Here is an 18,556-nt window from a genome sequence, read left to right as displayed (position 1 = left end):
ATGTCGCTAGGCATTCTGGGTTGAAATAAAATGCTTGCAGAAACAGCGGAAAGACAGGCCTGAGTTTGCCAATGACAGCGCGCTGTGCATTAATATCAGCCAATTGGAGCGCGTCGAGGCAGCAGTCTCTTACCGCTACACACCCACATTACTTTTGTGTCAACCACTTCGCGGGAGTTGTCACTTCAGGAGCAGTCGTCTCTTTAAAACTAGACAAACAGTGTACGGGAGACTAGGAGGTAATTTAACAAATTCTGCATGCCGAGAATTGTAATTTATTTGTTCTTTTCAAAAAATTGCTGAACTGCTGAGGTGTGCGTTTACAGTTAGACGATGTTTTTCTCCTTTTTCGGGATGAATGAGCAGCCAGTTATCGTGCTCTAGCTAATCAACAGCTCATCATCGCTGATTGTGCATGTGGCCAGGTGTTGCTAACAAACCCATCTCGCTAGCGACTCCTTACTTTAGATGAAGTCCATTTTTTATGGGAAACGTTGTGTTATTATGAGGTTTGGGGTGTTTATGTTATCCTGCACGCCGCTGCGGTTAAGGCATGCATTTTTTTCCCCTCGCTGCTTTCTAGTGTTGGCTAGTTGCAGCAGTGTGGTGTCATTTTGCAGCCTGATTTGACAAGGATTCTCGTTGAAACCTCGGAAAATTTCAGGCGATAATCTCAAATGTCTTGCGTATCCATAGAAACTACGCAGAGCGCGCGTCCAGCTGAAGCCTGCCGCTGATGGAAGTTGTTATGCAACACTTGTAGAAACGGCTAGTTGAAATATTATGTATCACCGATTATGTAATGGCAGCATCGTCACTAACTAGGCGTTTTTTTTACCCTCTTTACTGGCATCATGTAGTGCAGTTCACCGTCAATGATGAGGACTGTTGGGATGCTCGGGCTCTACACTTGGTTGTATTGTGTGTGTGCGCGCGCGCCAATGCGCCTGAGGATGATGAATTCTCTGCTGTGTTTTGGTTTCCCAGGGCAACCATGTCTGACAGAAAAGCAGTGATCAAAAATGCCGACATGTCGGAGGACATGCAGCAGGACGCCGTGGAGTGTGCCACACAGGCCCTGGAGAAGTACAACATCGAGAAAGACATCGCTGCATACATCAAAAAGGTATTAAAAAAAACGCTGCTGGAGCATCCAACATCCTCTCAGCTCAGTCCTGAAAGTGGGCTGCAGAGATCTACAACTTCAAAATCTAGTACTTGTGTTAAGTTGATGCTTTTGCAGTGATGTGACTAAGATGTAAAGCTGCTTTTCCATCCAGTCATCCTGTGCATCATTCATGGTACACGCCCAGCTTGGTGTTTGCAATTGTTTCCTCTCTTCCTGAGGAAACCTGTTCCTCCTGGACTTACTGTCCTTCAGAAGCCACATGCCCACATTTTTATCTCCTGATTCTGCAAAGGGAGGGGCATACTACTTAATCATGATGTGTAATTGTTTTTCAAAACTTGGATAAAGGTGTGCACTAATACCTCCTTTGGCGTTCACCTTTGCAGGTTTATTGGGGGAACTTGCAGCCACTTTATGTCAAGAAAATAGTTAAAAAACGGTTAGGGTAATTGTTAGTTTCACTTAACTATGACCAGACTGAACTATGCTTAACTGTAATTTAGCCACCAGACAAAAATCTTGATAGTGCTGTCACATTAAATCATCCAGCTCAGGCTTGCGATGTGCTTTTCTCCAAATGTCAAACCCTTAAAGGCTGACAACCCTTAAGTTGCATATTTCTACTGTATTATCATTTGAGAATAGAAACATATTTTTGGTATTCTCATTTAGTCTGTTTAGGAAAGGGTGTTTTATGAGTGATAGTCAGCTAATTAAAAGCTTGCTCTTCTTTCCCCCACCAACAATCTGATCAGTTTAGAAAATTGTATATTTTTTTTTTGTTGTGACACAGCCTTTAAAAAACAAACAACAGTATCACTTGTTTTCTCCTCTTGAACCTCTAGGCAGCACCAGTGTTTTCATACTTGTCTCTTCTTTACACTTATAAACATGTTTGTCCACAAATGTTTGACATACAAAATGTGTCTTTGTCCCTCACACAGGAGTTTGACAAGAAATATAACCCGACCTGGCACTGCATCGTTGGGAGGAACTTTGGCAGCTATGTGACTCATGAGACCAAGCATTTCATTTACTTCTACTTGGGTCAGGTGGCCATTCTGCTGTTCAAGTCCGGCTGAGGGAAGGCCTTTTCTCCACACCGGCTGACCACATATACAGTACTGACTGACTCCACAAAAGGCACTTATCATTCCTTGGCAAGGGGCCGCTGCCTTTTTCTGTGCTGCTTTCTACTTTGTTCTGTTTTTGATGATATAAAAAAAAACAAAAAACGTGGCCATGTTAAAGAGATGAAACACTTGTATTTATTTTTGTCTTGTTACATTAGACATCATTTTTTTAATTAAAGCGTAGCTGTTAAGCTGTCTGGGTCCAATGCTTGCTGTGGTCATTTCATTTACTGCTTCACGTCCCTCAAACCAGAATTATAATCCCATATGGCCAGATGTAAATATTCGATTACCAATGGGTCGGAACTGATCAAATAGGAGTCACCAAGGATAAGTTATCCTCCCCATGTGATACAATACAGTGCTGATTATAAATTGACAGTAGGACACATGCAAAGTGTTGAGGTCTGTAAATTCTGTGACTTGAACTGCTCATAATCTTTTAGATTATTGCCGAGTCTCATTTCATGTAGCTGTGCGAATTAAACGGCAGGAACAATTTAATTCTCACTAGACAGCCATCAAAACCACCAATAAAATTGCAATTTGCATATACCATTGTAGCTCTGGAAATACAAATTTGTTGCCAGAACAGCTGCAAGACTATCAAGTATATATTTAAAAAAAAAAAAATCAGTACAAAGGAGTCAAGAGATGGCATAAGACGGTGGTACTCTTTATTACAACACATTTAGAAAACCAGCTTGTGTGGGTAGACGCCATTAGACAGGCAGAAGGAAGAGCGCAGGTATCCTTTCAGCTGAGGTACTTTCTTGATGAGGGGCAGAAGCTGAGCATCAACAGCCTTCTGGTCCTCCTTCCTCTGCTCTGTCAGCTGGTACTTCTGCAGATGAAGAACAAAAGCAGCGAGTCAGCCAAACCCACGTCACCTATGAAAGTGTGTAAAACTGCGCGTTGTGATAAAAATAAATAGCCAAGTTACCTCTTTCTCTGTATCAAAGATCTCTCCCTCCTGGTGACGGGGCCTCCTCAGCCTCTTCTTCTTGAAGTAGGCATCGCTGAGGTTTTTGGGGATCTTCATGCCAGAGATGTCGACCTTGGTGTTGGTGGCAATGACAAATTTCTGGTGGGCCCTGCGCAGGGGGACTCTGTTCAAGGCAAGAGGACCTAAGGGAAGACAACACGTTAGAAGAGTAAAGATTACAAATATCTTCCTAGTAGTACAACCGACTGATATTTGTTTGCACTGTTATGTGTGTGAATTTGCTAAAAACAGAACAGTCATCCTTACCAGTAACAAGCAGAAGACCACTTGCGAGCTGCTTCAGGAACACCACACGCTAAAACACAAAAAGTAGTGTCATTTCACAAGGCTACTGTATTGGGTGAGATTCTGCATACCAAAGAGAACCTGTTAACTGTGTAACTAAAGTAGTAAGGAGAAAAAAACATTTGTACTATTTGGCTAAGACAATTTAATAGCTGCAATATACTTTCATGCCAAGCTATTTAGACAGGAGAAGAATAAATCTACTTGACACGTAGTCCTAATTTTATCGAGAGGACTCGCTGCCTGTCAGTTCTGTAGCTGAAACATTATTTAGGTCAGTCGCAGCTCAAAGTGTGTGTGGGCACACTTGCTTCCATAACTTGCCCATGCAGCGTTTGAGAGTGGGAGAGAGGGACAATGTCTGCGGTACTGAGGGTGTGAGATTATAAGATATGTGTCCAGCGTGCTTGTTAAACCCATAGCGTGTGCTTCAGCAGAATATTTTCAATATATCACTCATTTATTTGCAGTGCTAATATTTTTTTTAGCGTTGAGTCTAATTACAAAAATGATGCCAATGCAAAACCGTTTTATGTGAGTAGGGGGGAGAAAATGCACCTTCATTATAATCAGTACAAATATTCTACATGTTATGCAACAGGAAATTAAAAGTTGAAATATGCCACAGCTTGCAATCTGTTGACCACATCTGTTACTGTCTCCATCAACTCTTCAGAGTGCATCATTGAGGCTGTGACACATTCATTTACATTTTATGTGACAAGACATTAAAGATGATGTCTGTGATTCTGGATTCATATTGTTGATATTTATTTAGCACATTTAGATAGTTGGAATGTGGCAGATTTTGCATCCCTCTTGCTACCACTGTCCCTTTCCTCTCCTGTGCATGAACATGATTGTGCACAGGACACACAGCAACAGTGTCATGTGGATCAGACTGAGCAACTTTGTATTTACCATTTACAGTCAAATATGATCACTGGATCGCTTTTTCCAGCATGCGCAGAATGGACAGCTAACAGACCACGATGAGATACTTAGTGAATCTAAGAAACTGGTATTGTATTATGCATCACATATGGTACCTTTAACTGCAAGTTTGTTCATTACACCGTATTGTAGATCAGTAATGATACAAAAACCAACCATCTACTATGATAGCTGACCACAAGCTATGAATGAGAATTTTTTTTACATGATGCAACCTCATATTTTCCAAAAATTGTAAAATGTTCGCTTGAAACTTGGCTGTTGTAGCTTTTACGGCTGTCAATCATTACAACTGCATCAAGTGCGTTTTAAAAGGTAGATATTCTGTTTACATCTGGGTCAGACTGTGCTTTCACAGCTCACATAGACAAAAAGTTGTGTAGGGTAAGACCTTATCATAGCTGGCACCAAGTGTTGCATCATATACGAGGGTCAGAGAGATGTTTTGGTCCTAGCAGGAGAGATTCTCACCCTTGGACAACCTCTGACAACTAATATTACTCCTGTATCCTGGAAGACCTTTTCTGTTTGCGAACCTGCACCATGCTATCACATATTCGCCTGTTTGTACTCTTAAATATTGTAATGCACCAGACGCATTGCGATACATATTTCATCCTGTGGTCTGTCATTTTTTTAGCTATTCTATAAATACATTCAAATCATTCTTAAGACGTGCCAGAAATTGTCCTCACCTTTCCACGGTGGCGACCAGTGAGCAGAACAAGGACAGTTCCTGGCGTGATAGAGGCGCGCAGCTTCCTCTTATGCTGGCAGAAAGGCTTCTTTCCATGGCTCTTCAGTTTACGGGGAACGTCCTCTGTGGGGTAGTAACGGGGCTAAAAAAAGAAATACATAAAAATATACACTAATATTTTAATTCAGCGTTTCAATGAAATACTTACAAAACATAAAGATTTGACAGAGACAAAGATTTGAATTTGACAGTACTGCCTCAGCTGATAAAGGTTGTGATGTCCTGGAAACCAAAAGATCTTGCAACAAATTAAAACTCCTCATGTCATTTCTGCTAAACATTCTTGAAAGAATGTCATTAACAGTGTATGATGGAGTTTTACAACTCTAAAGGGAATTCTACTTGTCAAAGCATGGCGATATTTCCTGACACTTAATGCACAAAATAAATCTGTATGGTTAATCAATCCATGCATTATTCACCATCTTGCGCAGTTTGACAACACGAGTGCCTCCATTCTTGTCTCCTCCAACAGTCTTGACAACAGTGGCCTTGGGCTTCTCTTTAAGCTTTTTCTCCACCTGAAACGGGGACAAATTTGTATCAAGACACAACAGATCAGCGTGATGTGAATTTTGCTCGTTTTTTTTTAACATTCATTTTGTAGCATGTCATGGATCTCACCTTGGTCTCAGTGGTCTTGGTCTTCCTCTTGTACATGGCTCGACGAGCAAACATAGCGGACCGGGAGTAGCGGCCGATGCCCCGGGCCAGCTTTGGGTTCCGGCTCCCGTGCTTCTTCTTGGCAGACTTCTTGTCTCCCTCTGCCATCTGATACAAAGCAAAAGATGTTTGTTAATGTATCAACTGCCACAAAGTTCTATGAAATCACAATTACTGGGGCTGAATGATCCTTTTCAAATCCAATTTGCAGTCTGCAACAATGCATTTACCAAACTTCAAAAGGTGCACTTTATGATATACTTTGCAGCAGATCAAACTGATGGTTGTAACTGCTGCATGAATGGTTTTACAAATTCATGCCATCCTGATAATGTGACTTGTGCTTTGAATGGTATCTCGTGTTTGATCACTAATAAATGATTATGAACTCGTGAATTAAAAAATCATATCACAATTGAATCACAATGCATGTCAGCAAATAGCAATTTAATTGTTTCACCTGATTGTTCGGGCCTAAATGTCACAAAAACATTTTTTTTCTTATGTTTATTATTCCAGTCTTGGTTCAAGACTGTTGCATATTGACCAACAACAGTAAGACATTGATAGCAACTTCAGCACACTAACGCTGAATCAATGACAGTTAGACCTTCCACAGGAGGAGTGTTGCTAGTATAACTAAACAGTGCACTAGAAGATATGAATACACAACCATTTTGGAAACTACTGTTAAATTAATTTGGCTTACTGCAAACAGAAAGCCATCGTCAACGCAGAACAAGCATGACAAGTATAGCTAGCAGTTAGCAACACAGCTCAGCAGCGTTACTTTACTAGCTAGCAAACCACTTCCATTACACAATTTCTTTAAAGAAAGCTGAAGTATGTGACAACATAAATATATGTATAAACAACACAAAATATGAACGAAGGACAACACGTTCCTGAGCGTTTAGCAACCTAGCTAACGTTACAGCTAGTATGGACGCTAGCCGGCGGCCTACAACCGGCAACACTAAACTGTCCATTATTACAGAAACATAACGGATAAATCTTCGTAATAGCGATGCCAAACGCATCATCTAAATACGCGGATTCGACTCATAATATTTGAAAACCATAGTTTTTATACTGTAACACAGATGACAACAGATTTTTATTCCTACAGTAACACGAAGGCAAGGCAATCTTACCTTTGCTATGAAAAAAAGACCGACATCCGGGCATGTGACGTATATAAGGACGCTGGACCTTGACGTCATTACGTCGCGTGTGAAGAATATGATGGTCTTTGTAGTCCTAAAAGTATTTCTCGATTCAATTTTATTTAAGTGTGATTTACTGGCATGAATATCAGGTTAACAATGTTACAAAAGCATCAAGGAAAATGGTGACAAAAACAAAAGTTAAAAAAAGCAATTTATCATTTGGATTAAAGTAAATGAATAAGATGATAAAATAAAAAGATAATAGGAAAACAAGAAAAAAATATCTGTATATATATACATGATGTGTGTATGCGTGTGTGTGTGTGTGTGTGTGTGTGTGTGTGTGTGTGTGTGTGTGTGTGTGTGTGTGATTGCTATGTCTATAGTAGGCTTTTCAATGATGCTTATATGATGTCTCTCAACTGCAGTCAGATATTGTGCAGCTACTTTAGCCGTTTCTCTCTCTTGTAATATAATTAATAATAATTAATAATTGTCCTCTAGCTCCAGTATTTCTGTCTTGCATCATTATAATTGTCAATTGGAGATCTATTTTTTATTTATTTTTGAGTTTTAGTTTGATTTAGCTTCAGGATCTTCCCTGTATGTTTGTTTTTTTAACCATTTTTTTCTGAACAAAGCAGGAACAAAATAAAGTCAAAGAATAAAGTCCCCTTGCCAGCTAATGTGTAATATTTTTATTAGAGATAACATGAAAACATAATGTGATGCTAAAGAACAAAAAAAAAAAACACTGTTGGAATAAAAACTATAATAAGAATTAAAATAAAACCTACTTCTGGTTTTCTGTTAAATCTGATTTTCCTGCTATACAAGAAAAAAAAGCTTCAGTCACTGTCAAGGGGTGATCATGAAAATTTCAAAAACAGAACTTCACTTCTCTTTTTGAAGATTTTATTTGAGATTCTTCAGAAGTACAAAATCGGTTGTTAGAGGAGCCACCACACCATTTTTTCTGACTACACAAAATTGTGATAATGGAGCGATATCATTTTAAGGCGAACATCACAGTTCTATTAAACCTCACTCCAAACCAATTTAAACTGCATTTTAATCATATACTACGCATTAACATGACCAGGAATCGAGCACTGGATTAGGCACATTAATAAACAGACTTTTGCACATTTGTGAACTGAGCACAGAAGTGTCGGCCCACTAGCTCTTTAACTTCACAGGGCTTCCAAGGCAACACTGGGCTGTCTTGTACATTTTTTGTAGAATTGTAGTGAAAGTCAAAGCAAAAAGCAGGATAAAGATGAAAACCTGAGCAGCAGTGCCTTGTGTTACGAGGGCATTTGCTATAGTTTATCTGAAAAAAGTCTGTTTTAGCATGAATCGACTGTATTTCATTTAATGCGAGTAGACGGTGTGTGTGCAGCACATTCTTCTACAGGAACTCTTCTGATACTGGTAGCCTCTTCAATCAGCATTTTTCGAGGATGATGGCGATACCCTGACCGCCGCCGATACAGGCTGAACCGACAGCGTACTTGCCTCCTCGTCGCCTGTCAGAAACAAAGTTCATTATTCAAAACTGCTATAGTAAAAGTGTAAACATCTCCCTGCCATATAATCTGCTGTGTATACATATATAATTACTAACAACTAGGCTACCTGAGCTCATGCACCAGGTGAGCAGTGATGCGTGCTCCAGAAGCACCGAGAGGATGTCCGATGGCAATAGCTCCACCATTTACGTTGCTCTTCTCTGGGTTGAGTCCAAGAGCCTTGGCAACCGACAGGTACTGAGGGGCAAAGGCCTCATTCACCTGTGTAAAGCAACAGACATTAACACAACTGAGTATTTACCTCCAAAATAAACCAAACATATTGTATCTTAAATGCAGTGTTGGAAACATTGATTGCATTTATGTTTGAGCAATCTTTTTGTGTTGACTGCAAATTCAATTTTCACAATTTGCTAAAATATTGAAGTGAGTTCCTGTCTAATATGAGTTCCTGTCTAATAATATTCTGAGTCATTATTTTAAGATTCATGGTATGTAATTAGACGTCGAACAGGTGTGAGCAAAGGAAGGGGTGGGACTGCGTTTGTTCAAACATGAAAATGTGTAGATGGAAGATAGATAAAGTCTTTGACTTCACTTTTGAGTGAGAATAAATCAGCCACATGAATGCATAAGAATCAGCAGCTGCTATGATGAAGGTGAGCCCGTTAAGGTGGAACCGTAAAAATCAAAATAAAAAAAAACAGGCCACGACAACATATGAGATGGATTTAGCCATCAGGTTTGAAAATTAACGGCAATTAGAAAGTGTATTTACTGTTAGTATAGTAACATTTTAAATGTGGGGTTTTTACTTGCAGTGCGGTATTTAGAGATTATTGTACCAGTACAGGACTTGCATTTGATAAATTGAAGATCTGAGTACAAATGAGCCTGAGAGAAACAGTTTCTTGTTTTTTTGTTTTTTTGTTTTTACTGGTTTTACTGGTAACAAACCTCCACAAGATCCATGTCGTTGAGAGTCAGACCGGCTTTTTTAAGAGCTTCTGTGATTGCTGGAACGGGACCTACAAAGATTAAAGAAAACAAGAAAATTCTTAGAGGAAACTATGTCAAAGTTTATTTAATGACTTTCACCTTGTATAATTTAGGGGGGGGGGGGTTGAATGACACATCCTTAGCAGCGGTGCCACTCACCAATTCCCATAATGCTCGGGTCACAGCCTGACACATGATAGGCAACAACTCTGGCCAGTGGAGTGAGTTTATGTTCTTTTACCGCATCCTCGCTTGCGATCACCACGGCAGCAGCACCGTCAGATACACCCTGAGACCAAGAAGAGAATTACATTAGTGATATAAGGCTGCTACTAATGGTAGAAGTAAGAACAGTTGCATGATATTTATATTAAATTATATTTTACTGTCTTTTAATTCAATAGTGTGAAAATCTAAATCACAGTGCCATAAGTTACTGTCTAGCAAAAATAAAGGATCATATCTCTGAGGAACATGAATAAAAAACAATTGTATGCTCAGATCGATTTCCTAATGAAACAAAAAACCATGACAGATACAATAAGGCAGGGGTAGCAAACAGGGTGCCCGTGGGCGCCTGGTTGCCCGCAGAGACCATGTGAGTTGCCAGTGACACATGTTCTAAAAATAACACGTCACCATGAAATTCCTTATAAAAATTATAGTTGCTGTTCTTTTTAAATCAAAAATACTTACATTAATGCAGATTTTAAATTACAATATTTATTATAATTTTTTTAAAAAACAAAAATATCTTCGGTGTAAATGAACTTTGACCTTGTCCGAGTCAAAGTTCACTGCGCATGTCAAACCACCACGTCATTCTGCTGAAGCGTCCGGGCGCAGACACTTTGGGAAGCTAGACGTGGTTTTTACCCCCAAAACATGACAGAGAAGTGAAAGAGAAAACACTATTTTCACAATGACTGGGAAGAAGAGTTCTTTTTCACGACAGTGAAAGATAAATATATGCGTCCTATTTGCGGGGCGACTATTGCGACGGCAAAGCGGCACAATGTGGAGAGACGCTACTTTAGCCGCTACAAAGCTTCCATGCTAACTAGCCATGCTAACTAGCCACCTGGTAGCGCACATAGACTGTATGCGCACTACGGACAGGAAAACCCGGGACTTAAAGGCAGGTTTGACATCTACAACGCGGCGAAAAGTTTCTTCGTGGAGAAAAATGTACCATTAGAAAAGCTTTTTTTAGTGACGACTGACAGGGCTCCTCCATGACGGGTCGGCATGCAGGCTTCATTGTACGATGCAGAGGTGATCCAGACTTCCCGACATTCCTACATTACCACTGCATCATTCACCAGCAGGACATATGTATGTACAAAAGTGGCCGGATTTGATCACGTGAGGACTCGTGTCGTGAAGATCATAAATGGCTCCAAAGCCAAACAACCAGGACATTGAAGGTGCTGCTGGAGGAGCTGTTAGCTGAACATGGTGACCTGTTACTACACACAGAAACCCCATGGATCAGCAGGGACCAGTTTTGCAGCGTTTTTTGTCACTGTTGGCCGAAATCAAAGAGTTGATGCAGTCCAAAGTGGAGGACATCTTGCTGCTTGACGACACTGAGTGGATTCTTGCCCTTGCATTTTTAACGGACATCACTGGGAAACTGAACCATCTGAACTGTGACCTGCAAGATAAAGGTAAGACTGTCGCTGACAGGATAAGCTCTGCAATGCCAGGCTTCCCACTAACACACATTTACAGACGAAGAAAGAGGTAACATGTTGTCATTCAGAACACCATGCCATTACACAAAAATGTGAAAAACAATTTGTTGAAAACATGTAATGATTTGTTGTTACGATCTGTTAAAAATGTTGCAATGCTGGTGAAAAATGCTGGTGATTAGTACTAATGTGATAGGATTCATTTCAAAATGTGAAAGAGTTGATTTTTTTCTTACACAACTGATAATTTGTACAAACATGGGATAGAGTTCATGAATTGTTCAAAAATGTTACAAAGGTAGAGGTTTGCACAAATGAAGCATAATTTGATGACAGTTAATGATTTCCTAAAAATGTTAGAAGTGACAATTTGCACAGAAATGTAACTGGTGTGATTTTGAACAAAATGCTGCAAATATGCTGATTCATCCAAAACTGCCAAGAAAGATATTTACCAAAGTTTCAGAGATGGGATACCTCTGACTTTTAAATATTGGAACAGATTTCCATATATATGTGTGTGTGTGTGTGTGTGTGTGTGTGTGTGTGTGTGTTTCCTACCGTCATTGTTGTGGAAATCGTTGTTAATAGTTATTGCAAGGAATAATTAACATAAATGTGATCAGACAGTCTTTTTACATATTATTTTCATTATTATTATTGTTTAAAGATGATGGCGCAAGTTTGCTATTGAGGAAGTTTGTATCAAACAAGGTGCCCTCCGTACTACTCAGTACCCTTGAAGTTGCTCTCAGGTTCAAAAAGGTTTGTGACCCCTGCAATAAGGGGTCTGAATGTATCACTGTTGATCTTCACAAAAGTGTTCTGTGTGAAATACTTTTATAAACATGAAAAACCCAAAAGGAACTACAATGGAAGGTTTTCACATTACAGCAATATGACACTTTTAGGGTGTGATTTTAAACATTTTCTATTGGGTGAAGCAAACGAGAAGCTTTATTTGACATTCCACTAAATTAATTTCAATTTAATTACATCTATATAGTGCCAATAAAAACTATATAAACTCACCGAAGCATTAGCGGCAGTAACGGTTCCTCCCTTCTTAAAGACAGGAGGCAGTTTGGACATCTGCTCCAATGTGGTCTGAGGACGAGGATGTTCATCCTGAGCCATGGACACTTTGCCTTTCTTAGCTTTCACATCAATGGGAGCGATTTCTGCTGTGTAGTAACCAGCCTCGTGAGCTGTAAACAGAAAAAAAAGTTACAGTTTAAATACTAAGAACAACCTTGTCTTGACCAGCAACTTCTCAACAGCAGCATACACACGTGGACAAAATAGTTGGTACCCCTCAGTTAATGAAAGAAAAACCCACAATGGTCACAGAAATAATTTGAATCTGACAAAAGTAATAATAAATAAAAATTCTATGAAAATTAACCAATGAAAATCAGACATTGCTTTTTAAACTGTGGTTCAGCAGAATTATTTTTAAAAATAAACTCATGAAACAGGCCTGGACAAAAATGATGGTACCCTTAACTTAATGTTTTGTTGCACAACCTTTTGAGGAAATCACTGCAATCAAACGATTTCTGTAACTGTCAGTGAGACTTCTGCACCTCTCAGCAGATATTCTGGTCCACTCCTCATGAGCAGACTGCTCCAGTTGTCTCAGGTTTGAAGGGTTCCTTCTCCAGACGCCATGTTTCAGCTCCTTCCACAGATGTTCAATAGGATTTAGATCAGGGCTCATAGAGACCACTTCAGAATAGTCCAATGTTTTCCTCTTAGCCATTCTTGGCTGTTTTTAGCTGTGTGTTTTGGCTCATTATCCTGTTGCAAGACCCACGACCTGTGACTGAGACCAAGCTTTCTGACACTGGGCAGCACATTTCTCTCTAGAATACCTTGATAGTCATGACATTTCATTGTACCCTGCACAGATTCAAGACACCCTGTGCAGCAAAGCAGCCCCAGAACATAACAGAACCTCCTCCATGTTTCACAGTAGGGACAGTGTTCTTTTCTTGAGATGCTTCATTTCTGCATCTGTGAACATAGAGCTGATGTGCCTTGCCAAAAAGTTCCAGTTTTGTCTCGTCTGTCCGTAGGACATTCTCCCAGAAGCTTTGTGGCTTGTCAACATGCAGTTTGGCAAATTCCAGTCTGGCTTTTTTATGATCTGTTTTCAACAATGGTGTCCTCCTTGGTCGTCTCCCATGAAGTCCACTTTGGCTCAAACAACAACGGATGGTATGATCTGACACTGATGTACCTTGACCTTGGAGTTCACCTTTAATGTCTTTAGAGGTTGTTCTGGGCTCTTTTGTTTCCATTCCTATTATCCATCTCCTCCATTTGTCATCAATTTTCCTCCTGCGGCCACATCCAGGGAGGTTGGCTACAGTCCCATGGATCTTAAATTTCTGAATAATATGTGCAACTGTAGTCACAGGAACATCAAGCTGCTTGGAGATGGTCTTATAGCCTTTATCTTTAACATGCTGGTCTATAATTTTCTTTCTAGTCTCCTGAGGCAACTCTCTCCTTGGCTTCCTCTGGTCCATGTTTAGTGTGGTACACACCATGTCACCAAACAGCACAGTGACGACTTGTAACCCTATAAATAGGCCGACTGACTGATTACAAGTTTGTAGACATTTGTGATGCTAATTAGAGGACACACCTTGATTGAACATGTCCCTATGATCACATTATTTTCAGTCTTTTCTAGGGGTACCATCATTTTTGTCCAGGTCTGTTTCATGAGTTTATTTTTTAAAATAATTCTGTTGAACCACGGTTCAAAAGCAATGTCTGATTTTCATTGGTTAATTTTCACAGAATTTTTATTTATTATTACTTTTTCAGATTCAAATTATTTCTGTGACCATTGTGGGTTTTTCTTTCATTAACTGAGTTGTACCAACAATTTTGTCCACATGTGTATCTTAATGTCATGATGTGTCAGTGAGGGAAGACCACAAAATGACATCAAAAACCAATGGCTGCCTCACCTGCCTTCCACCTTTGTTGCGTCTGGTGTGCGTAGTTGTCACAGTCTTCGCGTGTGATCTGGTATTTGTCTGCCAGGTTTTCTGCTGTGATGCCCATCGGGATTTTGACGTGCAGGTCAGTCAGGCCAGCCCACAGTGTATCCTCTAGCTGTCGAGCAGATAAGAACAAGTTTTATCTTTTTGTTGGAGTTTTAGAGCATAACAAGCTAACCTGTACAGTCATCATATGGCTTCACGTACATTCATATCAAGTGTTCAGAGATCAAAGAAAATCAACCAACCTTCAGATCAACTCCAAACTTTGTTCCGAACCGTACGTTGCGAACAGCGTACGGGGCCTGGCTCATACTCTCTGAACCTCCACACAGGACCACCTCTGACTCCCTGAGACAAATCTCCTGCAAACACAAGGTTTTTTGTTTTGAATGAACATGGTTTCAGTATATCTAAGATGTTGTTCTTTTACTGGAGCATGTCTTTGTGATAAAGCTTGAGTCTTTTAAACTCACTCATCTTTTAGATGCACATGCAATAACGTTGAACTTTACCAAGCTCAGAATGTTTTTGATGATGGTTTCAGAAAAAGCGCAAATTTAAATACACTGTATGTTGTAGGGGCAGCACAGTGGCTCGGTGGTTAGCTCGAAGATCCCCAATTCGTATCCCTGCCTTCCCGGGATCTTTCTGCATGGAGTTTACATGTTCTCCCTGTGCATGTGTGAGTTTTCTCAGGGTACTCAGGCTTCCTCCCACAGTCGAAAAACTGCTGAGGTTAATTGGTAACTCTAAATTGTCCATAGGTGTGAATGTGATTGTTTGTCTCTATGTGTAGCCCTGCGATAGACTTGTGACCTGTCCAGGGTGTCCCCTGCCTTCACCCTAAGTCGGCTGGGACAGACTCTAGCCCCCCCTGCGACCCTAGTGAGGGTTAAGTGGTGTAAAGATAATCAATGGATGGATAGGCACAATACTAGACATACTGTTCAATATAAAACAGCAAAACACCACCACTGACTAACCTCTATGATGATGTCAACAGAGATTTAACATTATAAAATAGGAAGATCAGTAACATTAGATTCCATTCAATAATAAATGTAACAATACTATTTTTTCCCACACTTGTGTTCCTGCCAGAAAGGGTTTTGATCCTGGAGTTACTTACTTGAGCACCATTGATAATGGACTGGAAACCAGAGCCACACAGTCTGTTCACAGTGAGTGCAGGCACTGGGATGGGAACACCACACCTCAGACTCACATGACGAGCAATGTAGGGTGCATCAGCTGAGCTCTGAAATTAGCAGGGTGGATAGAGAGATGTGAAAATGGAACAAGCAGAGGATGTCTGTCAGAACTAAAGTAAGCTTCCAAACTCTGTTTTTATTTTATTACCCAATGGTCCTCATGATCTGCTCAGTATGAGTGTTGATCTCAAGTACCTGCATGACATTTCCCACAATGACGCTGTTTACAAGCTCTGGGGCAACACCGCCTGCAGCGAGGGCAGCTTTGGCAGCATGTTCAGCCAAATCCGTTGCACTGTGATCTTTCAGCACACCACCATAGGTACCGAAAGGAGTGCGCTTGGCACCTACAACAAATACACCTATAGAGAGAAAAAAAGAGCATTTTAGTACAAAGAGTTAACCGCCACTGAGCTACAGCTAGATTTTAGCAGGTGACAGAAGAAGAGTGAACAGATTTGTGAAGGGTGACTGGGCTGGGTGATGTACTCTGCAGAGATGACTAATAGAACTGGTGCATTGAGTTGCAAAAATTAAAGATACTGAGGAACTAACAGATACATTATGTGGGAATCGAGGAACAGCAAAGGCAACAAAATCCAGAATTTTTTAACTCTCAAAGTAGAATATATACCCATTTCTGGGAATATTTCTCTCATAGTGAATGTTTAGGGATTTTTTTTCAATAACTTTGAAAACGCGTCTGTTGATTAAAGAGCTGCCTCCATAATAAATTAGAATCAATCTTATACAGTGAAAAATGGGAGTGATAATGATTTTAATGGCAAATTAACCCTGTTGGTTAAAATGTACTGAACTGCTGCACCTTCTTTGAAAGGAAATATTGCATAATAGGCTAAAAAGTGTAAATATTTTACGTCCTGCAAGAAGAAGAGAAAAATATTAGCTCAAACATATTTCCCTGAAGTCTCAGGAAGATATACAGTACAGTCAGCAGAGTGAACACATCTCATATATAATTTATAGATGATCTTCATTACACAGTTAGGTCAGTTAACTTTATCTCTTCCAGAGTTGCCAAGAACTGATCAGAAAAACTGCATGTTTCATCTGCATTTTGTGTGATGAAAATTGCTTCACTGGTGCACAGTGCGTCATGAAAAAACAAACACTTAGTTAATAGGTATGGTCCTTATCTTAAAAGCCTCTGTTTATATGCCTTCTAGTTCTGCATCTGACGCTGAACTATTGATTGTCCATTTCATGCCAGAAAGCACAGAATGCCTTGACCTGTCATTGTATTTGCAGTGCACGGGGTGTTCGATTTGGATTTGACAAACATCACACTAACAGCAGACTTGCAGTGTTGGAGTGTGTTTAGAGTTGTGTAATGTGTCCTACTTTTTTAACCTGTACTCTGAATGTGGAAGATGCACTAAAATACAAAATGGGCCAGAAGCTACAGGGACATAAAAAGAGAAGAGTGGAGAGATATGTGAAGGGATAATCCAACTGTATTCACATTTTTCACATTTAATTGAGTCTATTACATAATTTACAACATCTGTTTGAACAAATATTTCCTTTTTAAATTGGAGAGCTGGCATGTTCTAAATGAAACTTTCCTGCAGTGTATAAAGTAGCTTAATTGTGGTGCAACCTGACCAGTGTTGAACTGCTGCTTACACTGTGATTCATCAACATTTATAATGTAACTGCAATAATGTAAAAAAAAAAGACACTCAAATGAAGTCCTCTGTATACTATTTATACTATATTATGTAATGACTTTAAACCTTTTGAGCATTGTCTCCAGAAAGCTAATTGCACCTTTGTATATTTTCTGTTCTCTTTTGACTAACAATACAAAGCAGAAACTTAAACATTACCCAGGCTGTGTACATACAGTGGAAAATAGTAAAGTCATTCATAAGAAAGTTTATCTTTCCTCAGAGTAGAACTGCAATGATTAAATTACTAACTTGACTGTCAGCTATTTGAAGTCAATTAATCAGTTTGAGCATTTTTTTAAAGCAAAAAAATCTAAATTCTCTAATTATAGCTCATTGAAATTGAATATATTCTGGTTTCTTTACACCTTTATGACCATAAACTGGGATGGACACTGAGGACATCCTTTTTGGCTATGGCAAACCCTGACTCAGATCAATCAAGGACAATCCACAGATTAAACAACAATGAACATAACTGCTAGTTGCAGCTCTACGTCAGAGCTTTTATAACGGTGAAATAACTTGTTTATATAAGCGGTCATATAATTAAACACAGATATGCAGCAGTTTCAGATTTGCATCTGTGTCAAAGTTTTACATCTACCTGACTTTAATGACAAAATACAATATAATACCAAAAACCCAAACATATCTTAATACAAAGTCAGATATAAGATTACAAATGAAATCACAAACATTTACAGCTATATATTTACAGCAGCAAAAAACATAAAACTTGTGCCCTCAATGTTGTTAAATGTCCAGATAAAGTGTTTAATTAATGTATTACTCATGAATGAAACCCTTTAAAAAAAATAATTCCCACAGAATTCAATTGACACACAGGTGTTGATATTCTTGGCACCATCTTGTCACCTTTCGCCTATATTGCAGTAGCGCTTTGTTCAGCAAAGGTTTTAAACTCTCCTGACACTTAAGCTTTAAAAGAATTGATGCCATTCATTTTAAGTCACTAATATTTTCGTCCTGCGGCACAAATTAGGAAAAAGCACCGCTAATTAACTATTAACAAAGTAGCACAGTCTACCTGCTAACGTGCCTGATTTTTGGCTTAATGCTGAACTGAGAAGGGTTTGTTTACCTCGGAGAAGTGCCATGATGCTGGTTCAACAATCCACCACTGTCAGGAGCAAACTAATCGACCGATATCTTGCTGTGGCACTGAATTCAACCCTGGCGGACTTAAAAACCTGACACAACTGCGACCTTTATCCCAAATAACGCCGCACGCTAACTTTTTACTCCTTCAGCAAGATTCGACAAAAATGTTGACCTTAAATTCAAAT

At 39.5% G+C, this 18,556-nt stretch overlaps 3 protein-coding genes across 3 annotated transcripts; 1 reads left to right on the top strand and 2 right to left on the bottom strand.

Annotated features, from left to right (window-relative positions):
* The first annotated feature begins 89 nt into the window (after positions 1-89).
* On the top strand, positions 90-2,468 carry dynll1 (dynein, light chain, LC8-type 1). The gene is made up of 3 exons (XM_023283420.3): positions 90-239; positions 988-1,126; positions 2,074-2,468. Exons 2-3 carry the CDS (start codon positions 995-997, stop codon positions 2,209-2,211), a joined length of 270 nt encoding a protein of 89 aa, XP_023139188.1. The 5' UTR covers positions 90-239; positions 988-994; the 3' UTR covers positions 2,212-2,468.
* A 449-nt stretch (positions 2,469-2,917) lies between these two features.
* On the bottom strand, positions 2,918-7,108 carry rpl6 (ribosomal protein L6). The gene is made up of 7 exons (XM_023283419.3): positions 7,082-7,108; positions 5,889-6,035; positions 5,687-5,785; positions 5,203-5,346; positions 3,515-3,563; positions 3,206-3,390; positions 2,918-3,106 (listed from the first exon to the last, which is right to left on the bottom strand). The coding sequence occupies exons 2-7, from the start codon at positions 6,033-6,035 to the stop codon at positions 2,954-2,956; spliced, it is 777 nt and encodes a 258-aa protein (XP_023139187.2). The 5' UTR covers positions 7,082-7,108; the 3' UTR covers positions 2,918-2,953.
* An 886-nt stretch (positions 7,109-7,994) lies between these two features.
* On the bottom strand, positions 7,995-18,508 carry acaa2 (acetyl-CoA acyltransferase 2). Its single transcript, XM_023283464.3, has 10 exons — positions 18,352-18,508; positions 15,751-15,917; positions 15,474-15,602; positions 14,590-14,706; positions 14,309-14,456; positions 12,357-12,532; positions 9,787-9,916; positions 9,586-9,656; positions 8,735-8,889; positions 7,995-8,625 (listed from the first exon to the last, which is right to left on the bottom strand). Exons 1-10 carry the CDS (start codon positions 18,365-18,367, stop codon positions 8,544-8,546), a joined length of 1,191 nt encoding a protein of 396 aa, XP_023139232.1. The 5' UTR covers positions 18,368-18,508; the 3' UTR covers positions 7,995-8,543.
* Between the last annotated feature and the right edge of the window lie 48 nt (positions 18,509-18,556).

This window comes from Amphiprion ocellaris, chromosome 6 (genome assembly GCF_022539595.1).
Source record: "Amphiprion ocellaris isolate individual 3 ecotype Okinawa chromosome 6, ASM2253959v1, whole genome shotgun sequence".
Taxonomy (NCBI): domain Eukaryota; kingdom Metazoa; phylum Chordata; class Actinopteri; family Pomacentridae; genus Amphiprion; species Amphiprion ocellaris.
Note: the sequence above shows the minus strand (reverse complement) of the source record. Positions and strands in the feature narration are given on the sequence as shown.

What these genes read in the sequence shown, in the direction of transcription:
- dynll1 (XM_023283420.3), top strand. Translation starts at nt 995, where the DNA reads ATGTCTGACAGAAAAGCAGTGATCAAAAATGCCGACATGTCGGAGGAC. An exon ending in TCGCTGCATACATCAAAAAG is followed by an intron (nt 1,127 to 2,073) that starts GTATTAAAAAAA and finishes TCCCTCACACAG; the next exon opens with GAGTTTGACAAGAAATATAA.
- rpl6 (XM_023283419.3), bottom strand. Translation starts at nt 6,035, where the DNA reads ATGGCAGAGGGAGACAAGAAGTCTGCCAAGAAGAAGCACGGGAGCCGG. An exon ending in TTGTCAAACTGCGCAAGATG is followed by an intron (nt 5,347 to 5,686) that starts GTGAATAATGCA and finishes TTCTTTTTTTAG; the next exon opens with CCCCGTTACTACCCCACAGA. An exon ending in TCTTTGATACAGAGAAAGAG is followed by an intron (nt 3,107 to 3,205) that starts GTAACTTGGCTA and finishes CTTCATCTGCAG; the next exon opens with AAGTACCAGCTGACAGAGCA.
- acaa2 (XM_023283464.3), bottom strand. An exon ending in TTGTGGGAAATGTCATGCAG is followed by an intron (nt 15,603 to 15,750) that starts GTACTTGAGATC and finishes TGCTAATTTCAG; the next exon opens with AGCTCAGCTGATGCACCCTA. An exon ending in AGTTTGGAGTTGATCTGAAG is followed by an intron (nt 14,457 to 14,589) that starts GTTGGTTGATTT and finishes TCTGCTCGACAG; the next exon opens with CTAGAGGATACACTGTGGGC.